The sequence below is a fragment of the Brachyhypopomus gauderio genome, chromosome 13 (assembly GCF_052324685.1).
Source record: "Brachyhypopomus gauderio isolate BG-103 chromosome 13, BGAUD_0.2, whole genome shotgun sequence".
NCBI classification, from domain to species: domain Eukaryota; kingdom Metazoa; phylum Chordata; class Actinopteri; order Gymnotiformes; family Hypopomidae; genus Brachyhypopomus; species Brachyhypopomus gauderio.
Genome location: NC_135223.1, coordinates 10361968 through 10374862, shown reverse-complemented (window position 1 = coordinate 10374862; position 12895 = coordinate 10361968). Strand labels below are relative to the sequence as shown.

At 49.4% G+C, this 12895-nt stretch overlaps 1 protein-coding gene across 1 annotated transcript; it reads right to left on the bottom strand.

Annotated features, from left to right (window-relative positions):
* Nucleotides 1–590: 590 nt before the first annotated feature.
* On the bottom strand, nt 591–12662 carry nradd (neurotrophin receptor associated death domain). The gene is made up of 6 exons (XM_076971083.1): nt 12298–12662; nt 8602–8734; nt 8077–8445; nt 2168–2393; nt 1806–1948; nt 591–1675 (listed from the first exon to the last, which is right to left on the bottom strand). Exons 1-6 carry the CDS (start codon nt 12346–12348, stop codon nt 1362–1364), a joined length of 1236 nt encoding a protein of 411 aa, XP_076827198.1. The 5' UTR covers nt 12349–12662; the 3' UTR covers nt 591–1361.
* Nucleotides 12663–12895: the final 233 nt, after the last annotated feature.

Genomic DNA, 12895 nt, shown 5'->3' with positions numbered 1-12895 from the left:
CAGTTTCTTGTGCCCAGTGAAGTGGATTTAATTTTGATCAAAGACCTGAAAGTGAAAAAGGGTGTTTGAACTCAACTGGCCCAAGAAAGAGGCGTTAAACATTAATATTCACACAACATGCAGCTGTAATTAGTTTCTGTTGTGTAAGTGAAGTTGCTGGCCAAGGCCTTGTGCCTGTGATGAGTGTTGGGGTTGCATCACAACGACTGTCTCGGTGCTGATTTACACAGCTCACTTTCCCACAAGCTCAGCAATTCATCATTGCTATGACAAAGGAGACTCAGGCACTACAGCCTCTCACGGGGGTCGTGGAGTAAACAGATCCTACCAATCACTAGCACCATAGACAAAGAACACCCCCCCCCCCTCCTCGCGAGCTCTCCAACGGCTCGCTCCGGATGGTGATGTAGTCCGAGTGATGACAATGTGTCTAAGAGTACAGATGAACCCGCTGGCCCCGGGTCTGGATGCCATCTTGTGATCAAATCCTCAGACTATAAACACACCACCAGCCTGTATTGTCTTAATGGTGCTGCATATGTAATAATGTCACATATGTTAGTACTACGAAGGTTACACAGAAAATGCACACAGGTTATTATTTATTTATTAAAAAATACATGAAATGAATGACAAAAAAAAACAAAACACAATATGTATCCAATGATAAGGTCACATGATGCTGCCCCATGCCCCATATATGCAAGGTGATACAACTTGATAATTATTGATATTTAATACCAGCCAGATCAGCGGAAGACAGATTAGGGGGTGAATAAACCCCAGAGCTCTGTCCTGGGTCGGCCACCCTTCCTCCTGCTCCGCTCTTTCTCATCTCGCCCCCCCGGCCGTTCCGACTGGGACCTGGAGAACGCCGCGACGCCGTTGGTTTCTCAGGCACAACAGTGTGGGTCACGGCGCTGAAACTGTTCCCCAGTGCTCGGCCGTGAGCCACGGGCAGCGACCGAATCCGCCCCAAAAACCGCTCGCCATGAAAGCGGGGCAGAGATAAACGGAGTGGAACTTTCCCTTTACAAAGAGAACTTTACGAAAGCCTGTAAAGTCCCGGCCTGACCGCTCGACGCCAGAGAAGAACGACTTCTTATAAATACTGAGTTAGGGAGCGCTACACATGAAGGACGTGTCTTTAGTGAGTAAGATGCCCGAGCACCTGGAAAGCACTGCACAATCCAAACAGGAGAAAGGCTGTTCTCCATGTTGAGTTGTAGTTTTGGTGTGTAAAGTCTTGTGTCACTATGTTACTGCGCCTCCCCATGAGGCGTAAAGGGGTGCGATGCCCTTTTCCTCAGCAGAGTCTGTCGTCCCACTATGGAAAGGGTAACGGAACCATCCCAGACCCCTCAGACCACTGAGACCCCCTGTGCGGGGGCAGTGAGGGCGGAGGCTACGTCGTGGCGGTCGATGCGGGCGAGGGCGGAGCATAGCAGGCCCAGTGTGGAGCCCTCCTGCTGGGCCCAGTCGGTCAGCAGCGTGTGGACGGGGTCCTGGCCGCGACCGAAGACGTCCGTGCGGTCCTGCTCGTAGCCCAGCGCTGCCGCCAGCTGCCTCCAGCCACGGCCGCCGCCCTCTTCAAGGAGTCGCTCCACCTCCTCCCGCCGGTGGGGTGGGAGGTTCACGTAGAGCCGTGTGTCCTGCTTGCTGTCCCGCTTGCTGCCTGTTGAGGAGACGGAGAGTAAAGAGAACGGAGAGAGCGTGAGGAGGGGAGCGTTAGCTGAGGAGGCCGGCGTTCATTTCGCGTGCGCAGCCGGCACGCGAGCGAAGGGCGTCGGCCGAGCCGCCCTCACCTTTGCTGGTCTGGTTCTCCTGCAGGCTGTGTGAGTCGAGGAACACACCACTGTCACTGTGCAGCTTCTCCCCCTCCGCCCCAGCGCTCAGCTCTCCCGCACGCGCCTTCTGAAGAGCACGCTTCTGTTGGAACGATTTCCAGCTAACACACACACACACACACACACACACACGTTACATTATCACATGCTCAGTACAAAATGTGTCCAACAGAGAATAATAAAGCAAACACCGGCCAAATTAGCGTTACGCAAATGACGTCATGCTTTCCAGACACTTCTAAGCTTCCGGTCACTGTTAGCAACATTAGCTCTCTGGATGGAACCATTTCATTGAACGCAGCTGCGTTTCCCTCACTCACCACTTGTAGGCGACGTAGAGCAGGAGCCCCAGTACCACTGCAGCCAGCAGAGACACGTAGACCAGTGTGTGGCTGCTGCCCTGGTCTGCAGGGGCGTGTGCGGGGGCTTCGGACCCGGGCGCCACGCTGCTCTTCTCATTCTCCTCCTCAGCCGAACCCGGCCGGCGCGGGAACTCCCACGGACCCTCCGACCCGGCGGGCCGTGACAGGATGTGCAGGTCTTTGTCTAGAGGAACAGAATTCGGAAGGAAGTTTGGTCATGCCAGTTCCTAAGCATCACCCTCTCCCGATGGTGCGGTGTGCGCTAGGAAGGTTCCACAGCACACTGTGTGATTGGAGAGTGGACCGGTTCAGATCAGCGCCCAATAACACACTCATTAATAACGACTGCACTGATATCTGGAGGATGTCCACCAGACCAGAGCATTCCAGCACTGCCATTTCAAGGAGCTCTGCTGACATCTGCTACCTACACACACACACACTCAGTCTGACTAGGGTTAGGGTTAGGCACACATGGTCAGTGAGCGTAGGCGTGTTAGACGAGACAGTGGTGCCAGCTCTTAATGCAGAACCGAGAGGAATGACCAGCAATACTGTCAGTCTCCTTTCACACACACACACACACACACACACACACACACACACACACACACACACATTCACAGAAGTATTCTCCTCTCACACACATGCTCATGGCTCCAGGCTTGTTCCAGACTGAGCCCTGCTGCAGCCTAGACAGGTTCATTGTCTTGTGTGTTTGTGTGTGTTCAAGAAAACTGGACAGGGCTTCAAAAGAAGTGTTTGTCGTCACCCATTAACCAGGTTAACCTTGAAACCTGCAAACTTGCTCAACACGCCGAACGCACCTCTGAGGTATAACTGTGGGTTTTAGCAGTATTTAAAAACCAGTTTTTGCTGATTCTAAAACCAGTCTCACTAAACGAGTTCGGCTCAGCGCTACAATTTAATTAACACTGCTGTTTAAAGAGATGTGTTCTGTTCAAATACACAATACACACAAATCATTAGATCATAACACCAGATCCTGTGTCACGGATACAACAATAATAACGGCAAAAGCAAACAAGCTTTTGTTTGAGGTGCAGAATTACCACAGGGGATGTCCACACCACTACATATATACGCTATCTGTCCCTACCACTACACACATACGCTATCTGTCCACACCACTACACATATACACTATCTATCCACACCACTACATATATACACTATCTGTCCCTGCCACTACACATATACACTATCTGTCCCTGCCACTACACATATACACTATCTGTCCCCGCCACTACACATATACACTATCTATCCACACCACTACACATATACGCTATCTATCCACACCACTACACATATACGCTATCTATCCACACCACTACACATATACACTATCTGTCCCCGCCACTACACATATACACTATCTATCCACACCACTACACATATACGCTATCTATCCACACCACTACACATTTACACTATCTGTCCCTGCCACTACACATATACACATATACACTATCTGTCCCCGCCACCACACATATACACTATCTATCCACACCACTACACATATACGCTATCTATCCACACCACTACACATATAGACTATCTGTCCCCACCACTACACATATACACTATCTGTCCCCACCACTACACATATACACTATCTGTCCCCGCCACTACACATATACGCTATCTGTCCACACCACTACACATATATGCTATCTGTCCCTGCCACTACACATATACACTATCTATCCACACCACTACACATATACGCTATCTATCCACACCACTACACATATACACTATCTGTCCCCACCACTACACATTTACACTATCTGTCCCTGCCACTACACATATACACATATACACTATCTGTCCCCACCACTACACATATACACTATCTGTCCACACCACCACACATATACACTATCTGTCCACACCACTACACATATACACTATCTGTCCACACCACCACACATATACACTATCTGTCCCCGCCACTACACATATACACTATGTGTCCCCGCCACCACACATATACACTATCTGTCCCTGCCACTACACATATACACTATCTGTCCACACCACCACACATATACACTATCTGTCCCCACCACTACACATATACACTATCTGTCCACACCACCACACATATACACTATCTGTCCCCGCCACTACACATATACACTATGTGTCCCCGCCACCACACATATACACTATCTGTCCCTGGCACTTCACATATACACTATCTGTCCCCACCACTACACATATACACTATCTGTCCCCACCACTACACATATACACTATCTATCCACACCACTACACATATACGCTATCTATCCACACCACTACACATTTACACTATCTGTCCCTGCCACTACACATATACACATATACACTATCTGTCCCCGCCACCACACATATACACTATCTATCCACACCACTACACATATACGCTATCTATCCACACCACTACACATATACACTATCTGTCCCCACCACTACACATATACACTATCTGTCCCCGCCACTACACATATACGCTATCTGTCCACACCACTACACATATATGCTATCTGTCCCTGCCACTACACATATACACTATCTGTCCCTGCCACCACACATATACACTATCTATCCACACCACTACATATACGCTATCTATCCACACCACTACACATATACACTATCTGTCCCCACCACTACACATTTACACTATCTGTCCCTGCCACTACACATATACACATATACACTATCTGTCCCCACCACTACACATATACACTATCTGTCCACACCACTACACATATACACTATCTGTCCACACCACCACACATATACACTATCTGTCCCTACCACTACACATATACACTATCTGTCCACACCACTACACATACACACTATGTGTCCCCGCCACCACACATATACACTATCTGTCCCCGCCACTACACATATACGCTATCTGTCCACACCACTACATATATGCTATCTGTCCCTGCCACTACACATATACACTATCTGTCCCTGCCACCACACATATACACTATCTATCCACACCACTACACATATACGCTATCTATCCACACCACTACACATATACACTATCTGTCCCCACCACTACACATTTACACTATCTGTCCCTGCCACTACACATATACACATATACACTATCTGTCCCCACCACTACACATATACACTATCTGTCCACACCACCACACATATACACTATCTGTCCACACCACTACACATATACACTATCTGTCCACACCACCACACATATACACTATCTGTCCCCGCCACTACACATATACACTATGTGTCCCCGCCACCACACATATACACTATCTGTCCCCACTACTACACATATACACTATCTGTCCACACCACCACACATATACACTATCTGTCCCCACCACTACACATATACACTATCTGTCCACACCACCACACATATACACTACCTGTCCCCGCCACTACACATATACACTATGTGTCCCCGCCACCACACATATACACTATCTGTCCCTGGCACTTCACATATACACTATCTGTCCCCACCACTACACATATACACTATCTGTCCACACCACTACACATATACACTATCTGTCCCTGCCACTACACATATAAACTATCTATCCACACCACTACACATTTACACTATCTGTCCCTGCCACTACACATATACACATATACACTATCTGTCCCCGCCACCACACATATACACTATCTATCCACACCACTACACATATACGCTATCTATCCACACCACTACACATATACACTATCTGTCCCCACCACTACACATATACACTATCTGTCCCCGCCACTACACATATACGCTATCTGTCCACACCACTACACATATATGCTATCTGTCCCTGCCACTACACATATACACTATCTGTCCCTGCCACCACACATATACATGTAACGTACTGATCAGGCAGACAAGGATCCAAGTGCGGATAACAGCCGCTTTTATTGAAACAGCAATTACGAAGTGATCAAACAGGCTAGTAACTCTGTTCAGGGGGTGTAATGCAGGAGTGATGTGATCGTAGTCAGGACAGTCCAATGTCACGCCGATGAGACAGAAGCCAGGAGGTACAAAGGGACTAGGCAGGGGACGAGGTCTAGGAGGAGAGCAGAGGTCGGTACACGGGAGAGCAGTAACACTGAGAAAACGCTTGGTATGTGGCATGGCAACAATACTTCGCAACCCGGAAGAGAGAGGAGGAAGCCTAAATAGTAGCAAAAGGGGAGGGGCGATGAGCGACAGGTGAACCGCATCACACGGGTATCATGTGCTGTTCCTGACAATACACTATCTATCCACACCACTACATATACGCTATCTATCCACACCACTACACATATACGCTATCTATCCACACCACTACACATATACACTATCTGTCCCCACCACTACACATTTACACTATCTGTCCCTGCCACTACACATATACACATATACACTATCTGTCCCCACCACTACACATATACACTATCTGTCCACACCACCACACATATACACTATCTGTCCCCACCACTACACATATACACTATCTGTCCACACCACCACACATATACACTATGTGTCCCCGCCACCACACATATACACTATCTGTCCCCACTACTACACATATACACTATCTGTCCACACCACCACACATATACACTATCTGTCCCCACCACTACACATATACACTATCTGTCCACACCACCACACATATACACTATCTGTCCCCGCCACTACACATATACACTATGTGTTCCCGCCACCACACATATACACTATCTGTCCCCGCCACTACACATATACACTATCTGTCCCCGCCACTACACATATACACTATGTGTCCCCGCCACCACACATATACACTATCTGTCCCCACTACTACACATATACACTATCTGTCCACACCACCACACATATACACTATCTGTCCCCACCACTACACATATACACTATCTGTCCACACCACCACACATATACACTATCTGTCCCCGCCACTACACATATACACTATGTGTTCCCGCCACCACACATATACACTATCTGTCCCCGCCACTACACATATACACTATCTGTCCCCGCCACTACACATATACACTATGTGTTCCCGCCACCACACATATACACTATCTGTCCCCGCCACCACACATATACACTATCTGTCCCCGCCACTACACATATACACTATGTGTTCCCGCCACCACACATATACACTATCTGTCCCTGGCACTTCACATATACACTATCTGTCCCCACCACTACACATATACACTATCTGTCCCCACCACTACACATATACACTATCTGTCCACACCACTACACATATACACTATCTGTCCCTGCCACTACACATATAAACTATCTGGTTTCTCTCTCAGCTGTGCTGTGGAGAAAAGCTGTTAGCCACATGTTTGCTATATAATCCCAACACCCCCTGCCTCCCACACCATCACCAGTCGATATATCACCCCACCCCCCACCCCGCCCAGCCAGGTACAGCTTTTAGCTGCTTTTAGGAGTCTACAGTCCATCTGTCTCACTAGTCATCCACGTGTGGTCAGTTTCTGTTGGCTGGACACGTCTGGGTAGTGGCTGTCCGCCTTATGTTGTTACGCCTCACGTGTGTTAATACCACAGTAACACTGTGTGTCTGTGTCAGCTCATGGTACATGCTATGACCAGGAGCCCCACCCAGAGAACATGCCATCGGTGAAGGTCTGTGGAGAACATGGGAGACAGTGACTAAATGTGTAACAGCAGAGGGTGTACAAATGCACTTTTACACACGCTCATAGTCTCACACGCTCACACACAAACACACAAATGTCCTTAGAATTCACTCATGTGAGACATGTCGGGAGTCGGGACTCACCCATGCACAGCGTGTCGGAGTTGGCCTGGCACGAGCGGATCTCCACCTCGTCCTCTCGGCACCGGGAGCAGGGTAGGCAGGGCTGGCTGGCGCTCCTCTCCTCCGTGTAGGTGCCCTCCGCACAGGGGCGGCACACGGTGTCCTCCGCCGGGCTGCACGCCCGCACCACGCCCTCCCCCCGCCGGCACAGGGAGCAGGGCGCGCACAGGCCCTCCGTGCCGTTGGGCGCCCTCCAGAGGAAGAATCCCTCGCCGCAGTCGCATCGCGTGTCCCGCGAGGCCGTGCAGCGCTGTAACCGGGCCACGCCCGCTGGGCACCGCACACACGCCCGGCAGCCCCGCACGCCCTCCACGCTGGAGAAGCTCACACCTGCCGGCACAGGGAGGGAGCACGTTCAACCCCGCCGGTCAACCCCGCTCCCCCCCTCCTCCACCCGGGGCTCGCCCACAGAGCCGACCCACAAGCCACTCCCCCCCCTGCAGAATTCTGGGCCGAGTCCCAAACGGGGCTGCGTGCGTCACTCACCCTCCTGGCATGGTTGGCACTTGGTGTCTTCTCGGCCACACCCGGATGCCACGCCGGTGCCCACAGGGCACAGGCTGCAGCACTGGCCCGCGGCTGTGAACTGGTTGCTGACACACACGTCGCCCACCACCAGCTGCACGGACACACATGCACACACAAGCACACACACCACGTCAACGTCGACTCACAGTTTGAACATTTGAGGGACTCCAACCGATGGGTAGTAATACTGGCATGGGCGATCAAATGACAATGTTTATTCTCTGTTTTTTTTTTGTTTTCCATCCTTTTTGTTTTACACACATATAAACACACGTCATGATCTTTCAGGTCTCTCAGGGCTGTGTTTTGCTCACACACATCTCCAGTACACATCATAAACAGTGAAAAGGTATTTAGCCGTTCCTCTCTAATCTTCCCTAAGCACTGGCCGAAGTGTGTTTATGGGCCTGGTAATGGAAGCCCCGTCTGTGTGTACGAGTGAGAGGTGAGACCTATATGAGACATTCCTGAAGCCTTATGCACTCCAGCATGTTTGAGTGTCTCAAACAGCAGGGACTGGCTTTAATCAAAACCCTCCCTCCACCCAAATGGAGAGAAGATAATAAAACAACAGGGAGAGAGAGGGAGAAAGAGAGAGAGAGCAATGGAGCGAGAGGTCACGGAAGGAAGGAAGCCTGGCTTTCTACTCTCAGCATGGCTCACACACACTCATGTGCGAATGCAAATGAGACAAGAAGAAGAGAGACAGACAGACAGGCAGACACACACACACACACACAATGGGTATGAATCAGTAATATAACAGGCGTCTGTGGGGGTTTGCTTGTGCTTGTCCCACACCTTGTTTGTGTGTGTGTGTGTGTGTGTGTGTGTGTGTGTGTGTGTGTATTTGTCTCTACTCTCAGAGGAGCAGTGGGTGGCGGTGGGACAGGGTGGGGTGCGGGGCAGTTGTAGCCGTGGGCCTGAGTCCAGGGTGTGGACAGACAAGGCAAGCCCAGCATGTGAAGGTCTGTTTGGGTCAGACGCAGGGCTTTGATGTGTCCTGCCCCCTGCCCCCCAGCCCTGCAGGTGTGGGAGAGGAGGTCACGCTTGCATTTAGGGGGACGGCCCCCTTCCCCTCCAGCGACCTGACAAGAGCAAACAGATGTCTAACTACGAGCCTCCTGCAAAGCGGGGGACAGGAAAAGCTCGACGAACCCTCTGATGTCTCTCTCTCCCCTCTGATCTCGGGTGAGGCACACAGGCAGCGTGTGCTGACCTGTTGAATGTGCCCAACACACACACACACACACTCCAGGGAAGTGGTGCAGCCTTGCTTGCACATTCCGAAGCCAACAGCAGCAAAGATAAGCTGACATTAAGTTTATACAAGATGCAGCGCTGATTGAACTGGAGCTTGACACCATTCCACTAACAGTTATGCTATTATTCCAACAGCGCCTTATCCTTTCACCTAACCACAGCCGACACACACGCCTCAAACGGCCACAAACCGTGCTCAAACACTGAGTGACATTCATCCACTATTCAGAGACAGAGAGAGAGAGAGAGAGAGAGAAAGGGAGGCAGTGAAAGAGTGAGAGTCAGAGAAAGTGTTAGCAGGAGTCGTTTTAGCTCCCCCCCCCCCTTTCCTTAAAGTCCTAATATGGATTTAAGTGGCTCTGTGCAGCGTGGGCCCAGATTCATCGTCGTTCGTAACGCAGCTATACCCTCGGCGCGGGTGTCCGTGGCGACCCCTGGAGAGGTGGAGACCACGCAGGCAAAAGAAGTCCGTTACGGTGAAACACGCTTGCGCTTACATCCCGAGACCCATCATGCCAGACTCTGGTCCCCCCCCCAAGGCGACTCAGGACAGGGCCCTCAGAGGGGCAGCAGCTGTTTGCGACTGCCTCTACAGGGACGCCATTTCAGCCAGTCAGCCAACCTGAGACCACCAAAGACCATGAAGGGCTTCAAAGCAGGCTTAGCTCTGCGGCTGTTGCAGTCAGTCAGTCAGCATGGAGTCATCATGTGTGTGCGCACAGACACACACACACACACACACACACACACACACACACACACACACATACATACACACAGAGGGGTATGAATCAGAAATATTGCAGCCGTCTGAGGGACAGGATGTGATGTATGGACACATGTGGAGTGTATGGTAAAAGCACCCTGAGCACTGAACACATCAAAGGGCCCGCAAGCTCCAGGAGGTTCCAGCCGAGTGAGCAGGAGCTCGGAGCGTTCCCCTTCACACCCAAACAACACAGCAGAACCGGAGAGGGTCAGGGCCCTAATACTGGCTTATCACGCCTCCACTTCCTCCTCCTAATGGCACTGGAAACTGCAATTTAAAGAAACAAACCCTACAAGATGTTTCTTTAAAAAAGGTTTTTTTTTTTATATGAAAATGGGCCAGCTGAACAATGCCCGTCATTCAGAACACCGCCAGTGAGCAGCCGGTGATGCCAGGCTGCCCAACCCAAAAGCCCGGGTGAGGTCCAGCTAGGATAGAGAGAGAGCTACTGGCAGGGCGCTCAAGAGAGAAACAAACCCCACAACCCCCATGGCCCCCCAGCAGTTAAAAGCCATGTGGCTAAATGGAAAGTCGAATTACTGAACTGCAAGTTCACTACCCCCTTGCTGTCCGCAGACCAGGAGAAAATGATGATAATTACTGGGTTCCGGAAATCCAAAGCCCCAGTGATGGTTCAGACGGAGTCATGTCTTCACCAAGAACCCACTATGACAGTACACTCCAGCCTCCACTCTAACAGAGAAGTAGAGGACACGGATCTGGCAAACAGACTTTTAAGTGACTGCCCAAGATACCAATGCAATGTACAAAAAGAGCACAAGAGCTTTACTGAAGCTCGGTGGTCCTCACTGTTGGAAGCCGAGGCTTTCTGAGAAAGCATAACAGGCCGATTAGATCACCCCTCTTCAAAGTGTTGCAGTGTGCAATGTTTTGATAGGAGGAATAAAAAGACGTCCTTTGAATAATTCAGCATTTAGAGGAATGCACTGAGACTCTAAAATTGCTTAGAGGAAAATGGTCATTGGAAAAACTTGACAAGAAATAGTCCACAGGTTGTGTTTGCATTATTAATTTTAAATAAATTATTGTTATGATACCAATCTTTTGTAATTCTCCAAAGAATACATGATCCAACGCCAATGGGTGAAAGCAGGAAACGTGTCTTATAAAACATCACAGCAGAATTTGAGTTCATCAGAGGAACAGAATTTGTTGCAGAGATAAGAAAAAAAGTTCAAACAAGTCTGGGCAGATTTTTGCCCAACAATTCTGTTGCCGTTTTTTTTTTTTTTTTTTTTTTTTTTTTTTTGAGGGGCAAAGAAATTACACAGAATTAAAATAAGTGGCACCAAATCAGTTTATGCTGACACACATCTGATGTGCAGAGGTGCCCGTTTACCATGTTTAGCTTTTGATACTGTAAATGTGAACAATGAACAAACCATAAAAAAGGCAAAGCCAGCAATGACTTAAGTTCTTACAAGTTGATGGACCAAATCGAGCATGACTGGAGTCCAGTCGTTTGAGATATTTATACCAATACAAGGCATTTTGAAAAGGTAAAACTATGACTATGAAGAGCATTCAGAACCAAAGAATAGGAAACAATCCCGCTCAAAGACTTATTGTTGGTGCATCCTATCAAGAACACTTAAACTCACCTTTAAGGCCACAATGGAGAGGTACAGGAGCGCTGCTATGGCACTATTCATCACTGACACTGCTTTCTTCTTCTTTTATATCGGTGTAATTACGCAGTATTGAACGTGTAAACGAAACTCTCTTTATAAAACGCCAGACGTGAGTGCTGTGTAACCAAAACCAGCTCGAACTACTACAAAAGTGCTGTGGCACCCACGCAAAGCGCGCTTTACTGCCGAGTTACGGACACGTTTTGACAACACACATCAGTTTTAATCCTCTGTCGCTACTGGACGTCAGTGTTGCCACGGTAATCCTGCAGCTGCTCGAGCGTTCCCATCAGACGGCACGCGCGCGGGACCTCGCGGAGAGCTGTAGGAGCGCGAGCCTGTTGGGATGACTTTAAACCTTCAGCCCCAGCGCTCAGCCCACGTGGCCCCTTCCGTCTTCTGTGATTGGACGCGCGGCCAGACTAATAAACGCACGCTAACCGCTATTTCAATTCTGGAGTTTACTGAGTGTAACTTTTTGCATTAGGTTACTGCGAATGTAAAACACGCTTTAATGTACTCACAATTTGATGCATAGTTCGTTTGCTTTATTTTATTTATTTATTAT